Source organism: Podospora pseudocomata, assembly GCF_035222375.1.
Source record: "Podospora pseudocomata strain CBS 415.72m chromosome 1 map unlocalized CBS415.72m_1, whole genome shotgun sequence".
Lineage (NCBI taxonomy): Eukaryota > Fungi > Ascomycota > Sordariomycetes > Sordariales > Podosporaceae > Podospora > Podospora pseudocomata.
In genome coordinates this window covers 2,546,321-2,565,300 of record NW_026946363.1, presented here as the reverse complement: position 1 = coordinate 2,565,300, position 18,980 = coordinate 2,546,321, and the positions used below count along the sequence as shown (strand labels likewise).

Below are 18,980 nucleotides of genomic sequence, written 5' to 3'. Positions count from 1 at the left end.
GATAGGATCGGGGGTTACACACATTGAAGAATGTGGTATGATGATACCACGTTCGGGAAGCTACACTCACTTTAGGGCTTGCATTTTTTCTCTATTTCGTTTTTACAGTTGTGCTGTGTTCAGTGACAGGGATAAGAAGAGTTGCGGTCTGTGAAGAGACGAGCTGCAAGCACTTTAGCTACCCTGTTCATGTCTTTTTTTTCTTTTTTTTCTCTCTCTAGCTGCTTGTTGAGATCTCACACATTGGTGAGGGAAAAAAGATATCGGAAGCGTTAGCGAGTTCGGAAGGAGATAGCCTAGGTACACTAGGTGTAAGTGCTAAAATTGCCAGATTGGGAATGAATGACAATGGGTTTGTTGAGAAGAGATATCGGATCAAGTCCTTGTTTGCAGATTGACGTGGAGGTCTTGCTAATTATCGATTGTTACCCCCCTCAGAAGAGGGTTGAACCGATGCTTGATACCCACCCATGCTTGATCATATGATATTTCCTGCCGTGTGTGTATTTACAAGGTTAGAAATTCAAGATTTTTGCCTTGATATCTCACCGCCGCCGCCGCCGCCGCCGCCGCCGTCTGGCTGGGCGGCGGCCGCGGGGAACCCTGACAGTCGGGTAGACAGACAGAACCTAGCTGAATGAACCGCGTGGCAAGGATGGCTGTGTACGATGACGCAGACAGTGGTCAGGGCAAAAAACAAAAAAAAAAGACGACTGGCCGAGGTGGACTCCCGGGAGGGCTTCACCGCAAGAGAGGGCTTGTTCATGCGGATATCCACGCTTGAAGCCCAGTCTCGGGTAGGAACCACCCTGTTGCCCTGTCACGAAAGCATGGAAAATGGCCCGGCAGGGGGTCTTTTTGGGGTGTTCATGTGCCTTTGGAGTAAAAGGGTCATGTTATCCCCCACTTATTGGGTAGGACTGGCGGGGGGGAGGGGTAAGGCAGAGAGAGGTATCTTTGTGAAGGCCGAGCGAGAGGAGGAGCTGACCAACGAGGCAAGCCTGCCAACCCACGGCTGAGCGCAGCAGGATTGTAGGGGAGTGGCCAGAAGTTTTTTTTCTCGGACCGTTCCACCGTGTGAGCTACAACGAGCAATCCGGGACTACTGCGTGGGTAGTTGCCGATCACAGATGACTCTCTCTTGTGCCCAATTGACTTTTAGTGAAGGGTGAGAGCCCAATTGGGTGATGAGATTACCTAGTGTATCGGTCGGGACGGGCCTTGATGGAGAAGGGATATGGAGTAAGAAATGGGATTATCATGAGAACACAGCGAGAGGGAATAAACCGGTTGTCGGTGGTGGTTGACCCCGCGACTGCTGCTCTGCTGTGCTGTGCTGTGCTGTGCCCTTGGTGAGCGTGCGGGGCCGCTGTCTCTGTGCAACGTAGTGAGCACTGCACGGCACTCATGCTGACCACCCCACGCGGCAAAGCAATGCGAGAGAGGGTACAGAGTGGCTCTCATCCGCCGGAGAGTGTGTCCTTCGAGACCGAGACACTCCTTGTCTATTGTCAGGCCAGAAATGATCGGCGGCAGGTTCCCTCTGAGGCCTCATGGAAGGGATCTGGAATATGGAATGCCAGCGGATGTATGCCGGATCTTATGGCCGGCCGCGCTGAGGCCGATTTGATAGACCTTTTCCCGCAAGATTCGGCCTGATGAGCGGAGGCAAGGTGAGAAAAAGGAACACAAGGGAGGTCGGGGAGTGGCGGGCCAGGTCCAGTTCAGTTGTTGCCAGGGCAGGGAAGAGTCTGGAGTGTTGAGGGGGGATGGGATGGATGTTTGACAGGAAGGGCTTAGCGCCTGTCACTGGGCGCTTAGGCCGTCTATTTCGAAGCGATTTTGTGCAGATGGACCAATGGCACCACAGCATTGCTCGGTACCATTCAAGCACCACATGAATTTCTCACCAATGACAACAACTCACCACCCATCCTCTCACCGTCCGTCTGCACATCCGTGACTTCTCTGCAGTCCATGCAGAGTGGACTGCAGAGAGATGTGGCCATCTGCCCAACCAGCCTTCGCCTTTCGGCCGTCCCTAGTTCGATGCGATGCCCTGCTATAATTATACCCCGGAATGGGTGCGTGCTAGGGGAAACCTGGAAGGGTGGAAGGGTGTTCCTGCGAGTCTTGCTACTGCTGCTGCTGCTTTCATGCGTGTCTCTGCGAGTGCCGGACAGAGGATGGATGGATGGTTGGTTGGATGGTTGGATGGATAGATGGCATGCTACCTATCTCTTCTTTCTCAGGCCCCCAACACTTAACACTTATCACACCACACCACACCACACCGACCGATCACATTGTGACCGGCGACCTTGGACACTGCACCGCACCGCACCGCACCGCACCGTTGCCTCCCATCCGAGCGCTTGCACATATGCTGTAGTAGCAGTAACCCCGACATCGCGGCTTGCCATACCGTGGACCGTGGTACATAACCCATATCTGTAGCCGCCCGCCACACCGTCCCACCTCTTGTCCTCTTCTCCCGCTTTTGGCTTCAAGCAGTGACCGAGTCGGCATGCGAACAACAGTGTCTAGTTCGTCCCAACTGCTCCGTCTTAAGAACCTATCTTGTCTTTTTGAAAGGCAAACACTGCCGGCAACGGCACTAACTCCTTATCTTGGCAAACAATTTACTCTGCCAATCTCACCTGTTACACCGAGTCTGATTTCACAATGGTAGGCATGAATAGCTGGATAGTGAGTGAAATACTAACAATTGTATAGGCTCAAGTACGCTTCGCTCCACGAGAGCACCCGCAGATGGAAATGAGGGAAAAGGGGAGGACGAGGGGTCCGGTATTCACAACGCCGGCTTTCAATGACAGGCCAAACTCTGTGTACACGGAATTCATGGAGTCAGAAGCCGAGATGGGCCACGAACATGATGATCATGATGACGACGACGACGACGACGAGGTCTACAGCGAATTCGGGGATCTGGAAGGAATCGAAGATGGCGAATGTTCCCCCCGTGCCAGCATTGGCGGTTCGGTGCGTTGATCACCCCTGATGTGGACAGAGGGGCAGTTGCTAACAACAACACGCAGTCCGGCCAACACAGCTTTACCACCCTCTCCACATACGACGAGGTCCAAACACCAAGGTCCCTGCGGCAACGGCCCTTCGCATTCGACACATATGAAGTGAAGCAGCAACCAGTAGAAGGCCCGAGAGGTCCTCACCTGTTCCGGAGCTCCATGTCCTCGGCCCAGTCCATCGAGTTGCAACATGCGCTTTCGCTCTCGCCTGTGACGCCCAAGAAGCCACATCTGATGGACTACCAGCTTCAGGATGTTCACCTCACCGCTCTGCCAAAAAAGAGGCGCAACACGGCCGGCCCTTTTGAGTTTACCGACGAGGAGCTTGATACGTCGGCGCTGCATATGTGGTCTCCGGAAATGGTTGCGCAGAGGATGCTGAATGCCGGTGTTGAGCTTCCCGCCGCGGAAAAGTTTGTCGAGAATGATATCACGGGTGCTATTTTGATCACGTTGAAGTTTGAGGACTTGAAGGAGCTGGGGATTTCATCTTTTGGCGTGAGGACGTTGATTTGGGAGGAGATTCACAGCATGAGGGACATGCAGAAGCCGGAGCCTATGCCCGAGACACCGATTGAGGATGAGCCGGACAAGCAGGTCAGAAGGGAACTCAAGAGGAAGGAGAGCGGCGCGACCAAGGACAAGCGGAAGCCGAGGTTGAAGATCAACGATGTCATCTCTCCTTTGGAGTCGGTGTCCATCGTGGGTATTGAGCAGGTACTGCCAAAGCCTCACCAGTGTTCCAAGGGCGAGAACTGCTCCAAGGCCAAGAGATACAAGCGGCTGATGGAGGCCTTCCAGAAGGACCACCCGTTCCTCAACGACAAGGGCGTCATCATGCTTGCCGGCGACCTTGGAAAGGTCACTGCTACCACGGGTCTTGTCGCGCCGGAAGAGGACGAGTTCCGCCCGGTATCCGACGTCGTCCCTTCTGTGGTGGCTTCATCCGATGTCATGGGACCCGGTGCCTTCACAACAATGCAGTACCTCCAAGAAGCTGCCCTTCGTAATGTCGAGACAAGAGACGCCCAGGACAACGTCCGTCACTTCCTCGACTTCCAACACCAACACTCCACCAGCAGCGAAGTCCCCCCAACACCACCCTTTGAGATCTCCCCCATGAGCAACTCCCCGGTCTACGGCAGCAATACCACCACCCCCCAACCTCACACCGGCCTCCGCGGCCTCCCCAAGCTCTCCATCCCAACCCACCCATCCACCACCACACCCAACACCTATGACCCTCAATCCGCCCGCGCCCGCTCCGCCCGCCCAATCTCTCAAGTCATCCCCTCCTTTCGAGAACTCTCCCCCTCTTCGTCAGAGTCCACCCCCACCGGCACCGCTCCCTTGTACCGTTTCGGCACACCCTTCTCAGAAATGGACGTGCCCATCACCATCACCTCCCTCCCCGCCCCCTCGCGTGACTTTTCGCAGTCTGTGCCCCCCGACATGAACTACCGCAACCCCACGATGCGGTCCCTGTCGCGCAACACTATCCGCCGGCCCTCCTTCCCCGTCATGCCGGCCCTCGACGAGAACAGCATCGTCTCCCCCCTTTCCAACAACAACAACAACAACAACAACAGCCACAACAACATCCCCTCCACCCTCAACCGCTCTTTTTCACAGCGTCGTCCGTTGCAGGCTCCCCCGAGGGTGAACTACCCCTGGACACAAACCGACCGCCCCACGTTGGAAAAAGCCATCCCCCCTACAACAACAACAACTACTACTACTACTACAACAACCAACAACCCCGCCGGTGTGAAGACAGTCAACATCAACGGCCGACTGTCGCCCGTGAGCGATAAACCCACCCCTGACATGACGGGTGGCGAGGCTATCAGTTATCAAGGTCTCATGAAGAAGAGAAAAACAAAGATGCTCAGGCACGAGTGGCACGAGCATTTCTTTAGACTTCAGGGGACAAGGCTGACGATGCACAAGGATGAGAAGGAGAAGAATAGGACGTTGGAGTATATCGATATTGATGACTATGCTATTGCCTGCAGCAGCATGCAGCAGAGCGGGAATAAGCTGGGGGCGGCGTTCAAGGCGATGCATATCCGACGGGGGAGTGATGAGTTGGCGAGGAGGGGGGATGTGGGTGCTTTTAGTTTTCAGCTGGTGCCGCAGGATGGGAGGAAGGCGCTTGGGCTGGGGGGGGTGCTCAGTAAGAAGAAGGAGAGTGGTGCCGGGGGGGAGAGGGAGGGGATTGAGGGGGCGGTGAATGGGACGGGGAAGACGCATCATTTTGCGGTCAAGGGGAGGGATGAGAGGATTGATTGGATGAGGGAGTTGATGCTTGCTAAGGCCATGAAGCAGAAGGGGGAGGGGTTTGAGGTTGTGGTGAATGGGAATATGATTTAGGGCTTGGAAAGGGGGGTTGGTTTCCTTTGGTAATACTCCGCTCTTGGTTTTTTTTTTTTTTTTTTTGGTTTTTTTTTCCTTCTTGGATTTCGACATGATATCTATACCCCCGCTTATACCCTCTTCATCTTCTTTTTCACTCCTCTTTTCTTTATGCACCTTTTACTTTTTTCATTGACGATGATACCTTACCAGTCTGTTATTGCTTTTTTTGGGTTTTGATACGTACTTTTTCACTTTCATTTTGGATGATCATTTATGCATAAATTGGGGCATATTTTTATGGACTTCTTTTAGGCTACTTTGGGTCTCTTCTTCACCTTTTTCTCTAGCTTTGACATGTTGATTGCCTTTTTAGATTGAGAGAGAGACCTTTGAAAGAAAGCCTGATCAGATAACCTATGGCGACATAGTCTGTTGGCGACGCTCTTTTATGGATTGATGAATATTTGGATATGATTGGGTTTTTGGGAGGATGTGGGATTAGTTTAGTGGATAAGTGAAGAATGAAAAGTATTGAGATTGAATATTTTTATGTACTCTTTGGTGGATGTGAGACTGTTTGTCCGTGTCTTCATTCAGTAACTTTTGTGTTGAAGCAAAACGGGTTTCAACCATGATGATTGACACATCACACTCTTCATTGTGTTAGAGATTGAATATAATATTTTTGCTGGGGCCTACATATCACCATCTCATCTCACAACCGTCCGTGTCTCATCAACAAAGCGCACCTCAAGCCCAATCCCAACCGACTGAACCTGCCACTTTTGAAGCCGAACAATGGGGATTATTATATGTTTGTTTTTCTGAGAGTTGCATGTGGTCAAGGCCACAACGGGCCAGGACTGTTTCGGGGGTCTGGCGCGAAACAAAGTGGGCTTCCCGTCTTTTCGGTTCCGGGTTCGGTAGACGGCCCCCCCGGCCAGATCTGAGGCCTGCGTTGGGTGGTACCATTCCACAACACACACTGCCGAGGAAAGGGTATCACGGATCTACAGTTTTTGCCAAGAGGAAACCGGGCTTTGTGATATGAAGGGCGGTAAACCTCGGCTTGATGTGAGGTGTGGTGGATATCAGACTTGCCATCATCACATCAGGACAGGGCGGCGCGGCCGCGAGAGTTGGGATACTGGATGTTAGATACCCGCCCAGCTTGCAAACCCAAGACTCTAAGCCCCGATGACCACGTATGATGCCAAGGAAGAAAGAAAAAAAAAGAGGCCTCTTTTATCATGGGAAGCGCACTTGACGGGTATGCGGGTTGGCGATGACGGGCCTTTTTTTTTTTTCTTTGGAGATTCTTGAGTTGTTGTTCCTGGCGTTAAAACAAGGCTGTGTGGTTGATGCGGGTACCTGGACCGTGCACGCTGCCAACAAGTGTAAGGTGGAGTCATTTCTATGTAACCCAAAATAGCACAATTTGGTTGGGCTGTCCAATCAGGTGGTCGGCCTCGGCCTGTCACGACTGTTCTCCAAACGCCCAGTTGCCCGTTTGGGACGGAGCCAACGGTGAAAGAGAGTTGCTCACCACCACTCGTTTTCTGGCAGTGTCATATGGTCACCCCAGGAGGTCATCGGCGCTTCAACAGCGACCTCTCAACCGCCCGCAGCTCGACATGGCCCAGAATATTCCTGATGGGTCCGCAGCAGGGTCCGTTGGACAGGACAGGACGGCTTCTTCTGCCCGACCTGCTAACCTGACCCTGCGTCTAGTTTCTGCGCGAGAATAGCCAGAGGTCTTGTCTCGATGGAGTTGAAGGCGAAATGCGTCATCTCATCTCTGCTTCGATATACACTCGAGGTGGCCTGTGGCCCTCTTTTTTTCTCCCTCTTTCTCTCTCCTCTGCTCACTAGCTACCAGTCAGGTTTGGTTCTGCAAATCACTTACAGTGTTGTTGCGTGGTTCGACTATTCCACAAGTTCATCTTATGTCTTTTTCCTTTCTTACTCGGGCCAAACCGAAGCGATAGCAACATCACACACTGTTTCGGTGAACACCGTGTGCCTGCCAGCGTGGGATACCTAATATAGGACACAGCTCATTACCCAGGCGTCACAACGCCTGCCCAGACAAACGTTATCAAGGGTTATTATAACACCGGTTCCTCTCCGAGATGGCCAGGAGACGAACAGCCCTCCGAGCCATCGCTCTCGCCATGATCTTGGCGACCGCGTCCGCGATCCCGACGACATACGAGATATTCCCCAGGCAAGAAGACGCATGCGGCGCACCAAACTTTTCAGGATGCGGCAACGCCAACGTCCCCAGCTCTTTCTGCTGCCCAGCAGGCGACAGGTGCCTCGTCCTCGCCGGCAACACCACGGTCGTTTGCTGTCCGAACGGTTCAACATGTCAAAAGCTCCGGCCCATCGACTGCAACATTGAGCTTCAAGACGCCGACAAGGCCCCCGACTCTGTCATCAAGACAACCGCCCTCGGGGGCTCTCTGCCAAAATGCGGCTCTGATTGCTGTCCGTTTGGGTACTCGTGCGTTAATGGCGAGTGTGTCATGAACACCAACCAGAACGCTGCACCTTCGCAGTCGAGCACACCATCTTCGAGACCTTCTACCACCCCCACGTCGAAACCATCGACCACCGCGAGTCCGTCAGAGACGCTGACCGCGACGGCAGTCCCGCAGTCTGCCGGCCCTCCTATCGCCGGAATCGCGGGCGGTGCCGCAGCGGGAGCAGTGGTATTAATCATCGCCGGCGTCCTCGCCTTCATCTTCATCCGCAAGAGAAAGGCTGGCCAGACGGCTTCGTCGTCAAGCTCACCCCTCAAACTCTCGCGGTCGACCTCCTCCTTTGGCAACATCATCTCCGCTCCTATCCTCCACGACGATAAACCGGCGTTGAGAACAGATTTCGGAGCCAGGCTGCCCACCCCGCAAATGCTCAACAACAACGCCATGGACATGCGAAGCTCGGTTCTCTCCTACGACAACAACCAGATTGTTGCTTCACCTCCAAACCAGAATAGGAGGATGAGCAGTGTTGCTTATGGGGGGTTGATTGCGGATTATTCACCCCAGCAACCGGGCGGGCAGAGGAAGTATGTGGATATGCCGGATATGCCGGTTAGTGATGATGGGAATCCGGGGTACCAGGGGGGACTGGTGCCGAGGACGCCGGAGCAGCAAGGGAGGGAGGTGAGTGGTGTTAGTATCAATATTTTTGCGGATCCGAGGAATATCACGCCGGATCGGACGCCGCAACAGGGGGATGATGGGAGGAGGTATACGGATATGACTACTTTTACGGAGATGTTGGACCGGGCGGATTTGGGAGGGGTTGCGAGGGGGGATGGGTATGTTAGTGGGGGGGGTGGGGAGCAGTATGGAGGGAGGGAGGGGGATAGGTATCAATATGGGGGTAATGGGGGAGGATATGGGGGGTTAGGGAGATAGTTGATAAGGGGGAGAGGGTGTGTTCTTTTCTGTTGTGTTGTTTTATCTGCTTGTTTTATCACTTTGGGAAAGGGGATAGGGGCATATATTCAAGGCGTTTTGTTTTTTTCTTCCTTTTTTTTCCTTTTTTTGTTTTGTATTTTTTTTTTGGAAAAGAAGGAGTATAAGATTGGGGCTTCTCAGGAAGGGGAGAACCAAGTTGGCATCATCACTGACTGGCGTCGGTCATTTATTTCTTTTGTTTTGGGATTGGAATGGTTATACCCCTTTCTTTTCTTTTGTCACCCTTGCCTCCACCCCTGGTGGATGGATGGATATATTTTGAAGATCTTTGCAAGAGTTGTAATTAATGAGGAAGACAGCCGCGATTATTTTACTTGCTGGTAGAAAGTGTGATTTCATGCGGTGAATAGAAATGGCGTGAGAGAGGATGGAGACCATTGTCCCATGTCAGTATTGACTGACTGAAACGCACATCATAATCTATCACCACCACCACCTTTCCGGTCTGTGTGTGACCTTATCCCGCCCCTACCAAAGGCTCAACCTGCTCGTCACACCAACCCCCCAAAATCCCCCGTCCCGCCCGTTTCCCCCTTCCTCCCTCGACCTAACGGCCATCTTGAGGTCCTCTCTGATGGTGTAAATCCCCCACAGGGAATAACTAGTGTCAAGTCAGCATCATCATCACCCAACTTTTCCTTTTCCAATGAGGAGTAGGTGGGCAGGTAGGTAGGTATCGCACTCACCCCGGTTCTCCACCGTTCCTTCCGCCGTCACCTCAGGCGCCAAACCAGCCCAGACCTCGGTCACACCCCCGTTCTCAGCCGGGTACCCGAGCACCTTGGCCGCCGGCCGTATCTTGAGCTCCCGGTCATCAGACAACCCACTCCTCAAGATTCCCCCGGGTTCACCGCCACACCCACCACCCCTTTGTCTTCATACCGCCTGTCAGACTCCACCGCCTGCGCCCAGGCTCCGGTTTTGGACACGGGAGCATCTTTGGTCGGGGGTGGTGTTGGTGAAATCACCACCCGTTAGACACCCCATCTGTGCCCTTAACCCGAGGCTCGGCAAAACATCCCCGTGCCGTAAGAACCAAGAAAGATAAACAGGGACATAGGAGTTCGCCGTGGGAGTTGGGGCGGGAGGGTTTGATGGATCGGACGGCAGCTGAGAATTTGGACTCGGAAGCGAGCTGCCATCCAGATTTTTCCATTGAGGAAGCAGGGCTGTTGTGTGACAGGGAACCCCGATGCCTGAAGTGGCGCCGGTGACGAGAAAGACTTCTTATCCTGTCTGGTCGGGGACCAAAGGGGGGGAGGGGGGCGAGGGGAGAAGTTTGTTAGGAAGGAGTGAAGGTTTGGTGGCATCTTGTTAGAGTGGTATATGGTGGCGAGAAGGGGAGAAGGTAAGGAATTCCGAATACGGGGACTAGAAGGAATTTTCAAGGGGTTTGAAGCCGAGGTACTTCACCATCTCTGCCAGTCAGATATCTAATTCTCCTTCAGTAGGTACAGATACCCCTAATAGCCGTCAACCTCGATAGCAATCAATCTGTAGCAATTCGCATTGATGAACCAGAGCTGTAGAGTTCAAGATGCTTCATTTATATGTGCAGTAGCCCCTTATTTACCCCTGCCTTCCCCAACCTTACAGCCCTCACCTAAAACTTGTAAGTGATAGTCTTGGTCCTCACCCACTCCGCCATCCCCGTGGCAGTATTGAACCTCCCATACCCGCTCGCCTTCGCGCCACCGTGCGGCAGCGCACTCTCGTCATGCACCGTCATGCTATTGATGTGCACCGCCCCCGTCTCGATCTCCTTGGCAAACCTCAACCCCCTCCTCAGATCCTCCGTGAAGACCGCCGACGTGAGACCATACTCGGTGTCGTTCGCAATCTCCAGCGCCTCCTCCTCCGTCTCAATCTCATACAACGCCACCGACGGCCCAAAGCTCTCCGTCTGGTAGATCTCCATCTCCTTGTTCGCATTGTTGATCACAACCGGCTTCATCCTCGTGTCGCTCTTCTCCACAGCGTCAGGGTTGCCGTACAGCAACTCGCCGCCCTTGGCCAGCGCATCCTTGATGAGAGCCTTGTTCTTGGTCACAGCCGCGCTGTTGATCAAGATAGGCGCGTCGGGAGCAGACCCGAAAATCTGGTCAATGGCGCCGACAAACCTCTTCTCGAATTCGGCCCTGACGTTCTTGTGAACCAGGATGCGCTCGGTAGACATGCAGATCTGGCCGCTGTTGAGGAAGGCGCCGAGGGCGCACTGGAAGGCGGCGTTGTCGAGGTCGGCGTCCTCCCAGACGATGGCGGGGGCCTTGCCGCCGAGCTCGAGGAGGACGGGCTTGAGGTTCTCGCCCGCCAGACGGCCGATGATGCGGCCGACGCCGGTGGAGCCGGTGAAGTTGATCTTCTTGACGGCCGGCTCGGCGATGAGGTTGGCCGTGATGCGGGGGGCGTCCTGGGGGGAGTGGACGAGCATGTTGAGGACGCCGGCGGGGAGGCCGGCCTCGTGAAAAACGGAGCAGAGGCCCCACATGGTGCGGGGGCAGGCTTCGCTGCCCTTGAGGATGGCCGTGTTGCCGGCGGCGATGGGGAAGAGGATGGAGCGGATGCCGAGGATGTAGGGGGCGTTCCTGATCTGCATGTCAGCTTTTGATGTGAAGTGCTGCGTGCCATCAGGGCAACATACCATGGGGCAATGGCGAGAATGACACCAAAGGGCTCCCTGACGATCATGGCGCCGGTCTCAGGATCGGCAGTGGTGGGAATGGTGCCCTCGAGAGTGCGGATCCGGCCGCCAATGTCAAGGCAGAAGTCCTTCGCGACGTCCAAGTTGAAGTCGGCCCACTGGCGAGGGGCACCAGTCTCCTGCATCATGTAGTCCCCGAGCTCCTCTTTCCTCCTCTCAAAGATCTCAGCAGCCTTCAAGAAGACATCCCGGCGCTCCTTGGGGAGTGTCTTCTTCCACGTCTTGAAAGCCTTGTCGGCGGCCTCGACGGCCTTCTTCACGTCGGCATCCGAGGCGGCGCCGGACCGGTGGATGGCCTTGCCGGTGACGGGCGAGATGACATCGTACTGCTTCTCGGCGTGGTACTCCTCGCCGTTGATCCAGAAAGGGACCGAGTAGGTGGCGGCGTCAGACATGATGGGCGAAAAAGGCGGGGAAAGAGAGATGGGAAAGAAGACAAAGGCAAGGTACAGTCCGGGGTATCAACAAGAAGAAAACAAGGAAGGGGCTACAGCAGAAGTGAGATCCAGAGGAACGGGAACAAGGCCGATGAAGCTGGGGAGAAGCGGGAGAAAAATAGGAAGAAGACAGACATGATCGGTCATCATGTGGGGGGTGAACCTGGATTGGCCTGGAGGAGCAGAGTCTGGGATCTCGTCGCAGGCCGGCATGTGGGTATCGCGAGGGGCGTTACCCCTGGATGAGTGCCGTCCCCGGAGACCGTGGCCAAGATGGGGTTGTGAAGCGGCGCGCATGTGGGAGGGTATAAAACACTGAAAACACTTGCCGGCCTGCCCTGGTGATGCTGGGTTCCTACTTGTCTGTCATGACAATGATCAGTTATGATTGGTTGTCCAAAGGTGAAGAGAAGGCCACCATCATCTCATCTCATCGCAGAGAGCTGCCATCCGAAGATGCAGAAAATGCCATGTTTGAGCCTTCCCTTTCCAGTGACGTTGTTCAACGGGGCAAATCCGATGGCAAAACCCAGCTCCCTGGTGACCCCTCCATCTCTCTAGACCCTTCCTGCGGGGTCTCCAGGTGGGGTACTCATGGTGGGGAGCATGTTCGGCATTCATCGCGGGTGCTGCGTTCGGAGGCTCAGCCTTGCTTCGACTCCAGGTTCTGGGCGCCAAGGGCTCGGAATGCGGAACAAGAAAGACCTGGTGGCAGCGTGACAGCCAGAATTTGGGGTCGAGGGGGGTGGGAGGGGGGCCCGATAAGACATTGTCGATGAACCGCACACTCGTCAGCATGTCACTATAGAGCAACCATCACACGGTGCGTCCCAAGAGCCGCAAGGTGTCTCGACCGGAGCGTTGTCGTAGTAGTATCGGGGAGTGAACCCACGTGCTGAACGGCCCGAAGGATACCCGGCGACGTGCCCCCGGCATCCGGTGCCGGCGAATGTGTGGAGAAGTGGAGTCACGGGCTTGGCCCTGTCTTGTCTCCGGCTTCACCTTGACCACACAGCCCGGGGCTTGTTGTAGAGCCGTGATTCGGGGCTGGACCGTAAAGTCTCGATTCTCATTAAGGTGGACAAACAGTCTCTGTTCCCAATTTGTTGGCTTGGGGTTACTCGGCTAGAAGACCTCCCGAGTCAGTCATCCGAACCGGTGAGACGTGTCAAAAGTGTCAACTGCTGTGCGCTTGTGGAACAGGCACGACGGGGTGCTATAAAATATGATTTTCGAGATGGTCCAAAAGTCAATGTTGAGAACGTGAAATCCAAGCGGTGGTTTGGTAACGACAACTGCCAGCAGCTGTTAGCAAGGCCCGGCCAGTGAAATGCAAGCGATCAACAGAAGGTCGCATCGGCTTCGACATCGCGAATGGAACCGTGTTTGGGGCATTATATACGGAACAATGCAAAATCCCATGCTTCCGAGTGGAAATCCCATCTCTGAGCAGAGTTGTCCAGCTGAGGGCGGTGAGGGTCACAGTTGTACAAACTGCGAGATGACATTGGTCTGACACCCCTCCCGTTTTCGTCTGACCCAGTGCTTCCATTCGGCGCATTCCATTGCTGTCTCGGATACACGATCTTCACGATAGTGACCGCTGAGGTAGCATTGCCACTTCAGAAATCTGATGCTGACCCTCCACTATTCCATCCTTGTGGATTTCCCCCTGTTACCGTTCATCGGATGTTCAACCTTACTAGTGTTCAGCTAACGGCTCAGTGGGAGAGTTTGCTCTGATCTTTTAGGGACGTGGTTGCCAATGACGACACCGGGAGCAGAAACAAAGGGTTTCTGCAAAGCTCCGGCCTTGACTAAACCAACCTTAAAGCCGCCCAGGTCGGATTACGCAGCCGGCCTAGGTACCGCTGGCACTGGGCAAAAAAGCCACCCCGGGGGCCTAGTCGATTCTTTCCATTTGCATCTGAATTACCAGAGAGAGCGAGGTGGGAGTAGATTATCTCGCACTGCTTTCCAATCTTCGACTTGCTATCACGACCTCATACCATACACTTTCTGTGCTTCCATAGAATCAGCCGCGCCCTTCACAACGCAACGCGAGCTCTAAGACGGAGATGCCCAGCTTAACGTGACAAAAGAGTTCGGGAGCCGCCGGTGGGAGTTTAGTCACTGCTGATGCTGTCCAGTGTCTGGACCAATTCGAACCGAAACTATCTAGCCAAAGTCACAACTCTTGGATGCCCAAAAAAGTTTTTGCTTTGACGACTAAATCACATACGCACACATACACCCCGCCAAACCTCAAATCCAGCCATCTTGGGCTCGCGGGCCGTTGTCTGCTCGATGCCCCTCCTGACGGCGACGTCGACATGACGCCCAGTCAAGAGTTACAGGACGCCAGCTGCGCCATCGACACCAGCCCAGCAGTCCCTGTTCGCCAATCCCCGCACTCGACCCCAGACGACACGCAGTATTTTGGTCGATATACCCGCCATCACAGTCGACCTCAGTCGCCCGCCTACAATGTGGCCTCTGTAGGCGGTAATCGGTTCGTTAGGGACGCTCCCTTACTCACGCCAGGTGTTCCTCGATCGCAAAACGCCAGTCCATTTCGCATACCGATGCCATGTATCACGCCCGGACAAGTGGCCTTCTCAGCCTTACAATTTCTCCCAGTACCCGTGCTTGTTTTGGACGGCTTAAAGACGGTAGCTTTGGCAAACGAAGCCATGGGAAGACTGCTCGGTATGATACCCGAAAATGTTGGTGCCGACGGTGACGGCATGGTACCCGTCGTGGACATTCTTCGCGGCAAGACCCTGGCTCAGGTGGGCATTGATCTGATTCAGGACGACGTTCCGGTTTGGCTTGATTGGGAGCAATTCCTCAACCAAGCTGCTGTCGAAACGGGAGGTGGAAGTCCATCGGCGACAGCCGACGGCGCCGTCGAGGTCGGCGGAGATGCCACGCCAATACCGGACGGAGCGAACGATGACCACGTTTTCGATGGAAAACCCCATGACCACACGCCAACCCTCGCCATCGAGGTGGTGATTTCTCCCAAAGATGTCACCAGTTCCACGTATGATCCTCGAGCAAGGCACAACTTGTCGGCTTCCCAAAGGCGTGCCAAAATGATCATATCGGTCTGGGATGTCAGCGAAGGACAAACTTTCTTCACGTTGACCTTCACCAACACCAACTCGGCTTTCAGCCCCGCCATGAGTAGGAGAAAATCGACGGCCAAACCGAGTTATTTGGAAGCTGCCGAGAGGAAGTCTATACCTCATGTCAGCAACCCACCTTCTGCGGCCTCTAGCAGGGACTCCAACGCTTCCTCCTCGTTCAAGCTCAGCCCTTCTGCCGTGTCCTTTTCCGCCAACCCGTTCCCCCCCTTTGGACCGCCCGCTGCCTCGGCACCCTCAAGCGCGCCGTCGGTACTCCAAAAGATCAACATCATGAAGGATGCCTTGCTTGACAACATCCAGACGCCCATCCTGGCCATGTGGAGAGACGGAAGTGTAACGCTTCCCAACCGTGCTGCCCGCAACTTGTTTGTCCGAAACGCTGACCTTGACAAGTCGGCTGATGGCTTTGATCTGCTGCCAAACTGGGTGGTATGGGACCAAGATTTTACGAAGCAGCTGGATCCGAGCGAGTATCCGATCGCTGTGCTGTTGCGAACCGAGAAGCCCTTTGTCGGCCTCCGCATCGGGATGCGTGATGAGTATGGAAAAAGTCTTGTTTTTGATGTGGAGGGGGTGGCGATCAAGGATGAGAACACGGGGGAGTTTCTCGCCGGCGTCGTAACATGCCGGGATGTGACCAGGCTTCATGAGGAGCTGAACCAGATCAAGGCGGCGGATGAGGAGAGGTTTAGGCTTATTTGTGACACGATGCCGCAGTTGGTGTGGACGGCGACGCCTGATGGGCAGCATGATTTTTATAATAGTCGGTGGTATCATTACACTGGCCTGTCCGAGGAAGACTCGTTTGGTGAGGGGTGGTCGAAGCCTTTTCATCCGGATGACATGGTGGAGGCTACGAAGCGGTGGAAGCACTCTCTTGCGACTGGCGAGCCCTACATGACGGAGTACAGGTGTCGCAACAAAGATGGGGAGTGGAGGTGGTTTCTGGGGAGGGCGCTGCCGTTGCGGAATAAGCAGACGGGCAAGATTGAGAAGTGGTTTGGTGAGCTTTCGTCTGTCCCTGGCAGATCTGTGACGGAGCACTCATTCGTTTGTTTAGGAACATGCACCGACGTCCATGAAAGCATCGAGACCAAGATCGAGGCTAACAGAACTCGGCAGCAGCTTCTCAGTGTTATCGCTCTGTCTAACATGACGATGTTTACGGTCGACCTGAACCGGAAGATCACTATGATTGAGGGAGCGCTGATATGGGACTATCAGTGTGACAATACCACCTCGCGCTGGTTTATTGGGGAGGATGTTTACGACGTGTTTAATCGTCTTAACTCGCAGCTGCCAGAGGGACAGATGCCGGCTTTCTTGAGTCCGCTGGAGTCTATTCTTGATGGGAGTACGACGAAGGAGGACTTTCAAGAACATGAGATGGGTATGTTTTTGGGTCTAGCAAGCGACTATTGGTATATGCTGACATTGCAACAGATGGACGCTGGTACCGCACTCGGTTCCAACCCATTCTAGGGAAAAGAATCCGTGAGAAGGGGGAAGCAAACACCATCATCGAGGGCGTGATAGGCCTCATCATGGATGTTACCGAGCTCAAGGCGAGAGAACAGGACATCCAGGCGCAGGCTCAAGAAAAGAGACAACTGGTGGCTAATGAAGCTGCCGCCAAGGAGGCCAGCAGGTTGAAGTCGCAGTTTCTTGCTAATGTAGGTGGTGACACGTCTGATGAACAAACTGCGGGAGCTAACATTGGAGGTAGATGTCTCATGAAATTCGAACCCCCATCACAGGCGTGATCGGGATGTCGGAGCTGCTTCTCGATGTTGAGCTCACGGAAGAACAACGAGACATTACAGAAAACATCTACCGCTCCGCCAACGCGCTGTTGACGGTCATCAACGACATTTTGGACTTTTCCAAGGTGGAGTCGGGGAGGCTCGACATTGAAGAAGTCCAGTTCTCGCTCTCGGTTATCGTCCGAGATGTGTCCAAGATGTTGAGCTTTGCCGCCGAGCGAAAAGATTTGGCCTTTCATTCCGACATCTCGGAGGATATCGAGACTGACATGGTGGTTATGGGCGATCCTGGGAGGGTGAGGCAGATTATCACGAATCTGGTGACGAACAGCATCAAGTTCACCAACCATGGGCATGTCAAGTTTTCGGTTTTCAAGGAGAAGGACACGTCCGAGATCACCGAGATCAAGTTTGTGATCGAGGACACGGGGATCGGGATCGAGGAGGAGGTGAGGAAGAGGCTGTTTCAGCCTTTTAGTCAGGGTGACGCTTCGACGGCGAGGAAGTTTGGCGGGACGGGATTGGGGTTAACGATTTGCAAGCACCTACTGGATTTGATGAAGGGGAGGATGGTGCTCGAGTCCACTCTTGGGACGGGGACGACGGCCACGTTTTGGATCCCGTTCAACAAGCCCCAGGGTGCTGCTCAAAAGTCCAGCCTTGTCCAGATTGATCCCATTCCTGATCGGTTGCAGTCGGAGATGAGCGTCTCGTGCCACAGCTCAGAGTACGACCATGCTATGGGAACGCCCCCCGAGATCGGTTCTGTACTTGGGGACAGGGGCCGTTCATCGTGGCGCAACTCGTCGTCGGTCAACCTACCTGGTGTGTCCTCGCCTGAGGAAGACCTGTCCCTGGAAGAGAGGTCCAAGATCCACATTTTGGTTGTGGAGGACAATGCTATCAATCAGCAGATTGCCATCAAGACGATTCGAAAACTCGGCTTTAATGTTGTTGCTGCCTGGAACGGGAAGGAGGCGCTAGATTACCTGATTGCGGCGGAGAAGGGGGAGAAGAAGAAGCCGGATATCATTTTGATGGATGTGCAGATGCCGCTGATTGATGGGTACAAGTGCACGCACTTGCTGAGGCACCACTTGCCGTACAAGGCTTTTGTGGGGGACGTGCCGATCGTGGCCATGACGGCGAGTGCGATTCAGGGGGATAGGGAGAAGTGCAAGAGGGCGGGGATGGATGATTATCTGAGCAAGCCGGTGAAGAGTAGGGTTTTGGAGAGGATGTTGGTCAGGTGGGGGAGTAAGGGGAGGAAAGGGGGGATGGTGGCGGTGGATGATGGGGTTGGGAGCAGTGTGGTGAGTGATTGTTCGGATTCGGGGGAGCATTGTGATAATGCGGTGATTCCGGGGGTTGGGGTGGAACATGATAGAGAGACGCATGAGGAACTGGCCACGCCTAAGCCTGGGGAGGAGGGGAGGGAGGAAAGGGGGCATTTTCCGGGGTATACGGTCGTGAGTGATGGGGTTGGGGTTGTAAGTGATGGTGGTGGTGGCAGTGGTGGTGGTGGTGGTGGGGATAGTACCACTCCCAAATCTAACTCCCCGCAGAAAGGGCTGTCGAGGCCGGGGAGTGAGGAAAGGCTGGGGGGGGTGCCGATGTCGCCTGTTATTAAGCACTTTGAGGAGGACAAGGAGAGTGCGATGCACAGTCGGGATGATAAGCTTGTTGGGGCGGCGGGGATTGGGGGGGCGAAGAGTCTTCTGTTCTTGGGGGGAAGAAGGAGGGGCTGGGGGAGAGGTTGACGGAGGAGAATGTGGAGAGGTTCAATTTGGAAGGGGTGGCAAGGGGGAGGTAAAGGGGGTACATATAATACGGACAAGGCAATTAGGGGCGGGGCGTTGTAGACTGGGTTGGCTGGGGAAAGGGAACAAAAAGGACTGTTAGGTTCATTCATGGTTCTGGACTTGGGGGGAAAGGGGGTTATGGGCTAGGTATATGCATAGCCAGGTTTGGGCCTGGGCTAGTTTCATGTAACTTTTTGAGCGGTATATATGTCTTTTTTCGCAAGGA

The 18,980-nt window shown here is 54.4% G+C and overlaps 4 protein-coding genes across 4 annotated transcripts; 3 read left to right on the top strand and 1 right to left on the bottom strand.

The window, feature by feature from the left end:
- Window positions 1–2,102: 2,102 nt before the first annotated feature.
- QC762_110130 (uncharacterized protein) lies at window positions 2,103–5,423 on the top strand (the record flags this gene model as incomplete). The annotated part of the gene is made up of 3 exons (XM_062885436.1): window positions 2,103–2,688; window positions 2,737–3,003; window positions 3,060–5,423. The coding sequence occupies exons 1-3, from the start codon at window positions 2,686–2,688 to the stop codon at window positions 5,421–5,423; spliced, it is 2,634 nt and encodes an 877-aa protein (XP_062748402.1). The 5' UTR covers window positions 2,103–2,685.
- A 2,117-nt stretch (window positions 5,424–7,540) lies between these two features.
- On the top strand, window positions 7,541–8,836 carry QC762_110120 (uncharacterized protein; the record flags this gene model as incomplete). The annotated part of the gene is made up of 1 exon (XM_062885435.1): window positions 7,541–8,836. One exon carries the CDS (start codon window positions 7,541–7,543, stop codon window positions 8,834–8,836), a length of 1,296 nt encoding a protein of 431 aa, XP_062748401.1.
- Window positions 8,837–10,226: 1,390 nt separating this feature from the next.
- Window positions 10,227–13,775, bottom strand: QC762_110110 (uncharacterized protein). Its single transcript, XM_062885434.1, has 3 exons — window positions 13,741–13,775; window positions 11,541–13,332; window positions 10,227–11,484 (listed from the first exon to the last, which is right to left on the bottom strand). Exons 2-3 carry the CDS (start codon window positions 11,993–11,995, stop codon window positions 10,503–10,505), a joined length of 1,437 nt encoding a protein of 478 aa, XP_062748400.1. The 5' UTR covers window positions 11,996–13,332; window positions 13,741–13,775; the 3' UTR covers window positions 10,227–10,502.
- Window positions 13,479–18,712, top strand: QC762_110100 (uncharacterized protein; the record flags this gene model as incomplete). Its single annotated transcript, XM_062885433.1, has 4 exons — window positions 13,479–16,192; window positions 16,250–16,579; window positions 16,633–16,862; window positions 16,916–18,712. The coding sequence occupies exons 1-4, from the start codon at window positions 14,239–14,241 to the stop codon at window positions 18,710–18,712; spliced, it is 4,311 nt and encodes a 1,436-aa protein (XP_062748399.1). The 5' UTR covers window positions 13,479–14,238.
- Between the last annotated feature and the right edge of the window lie 268 nt (window positions 18,713–18,980).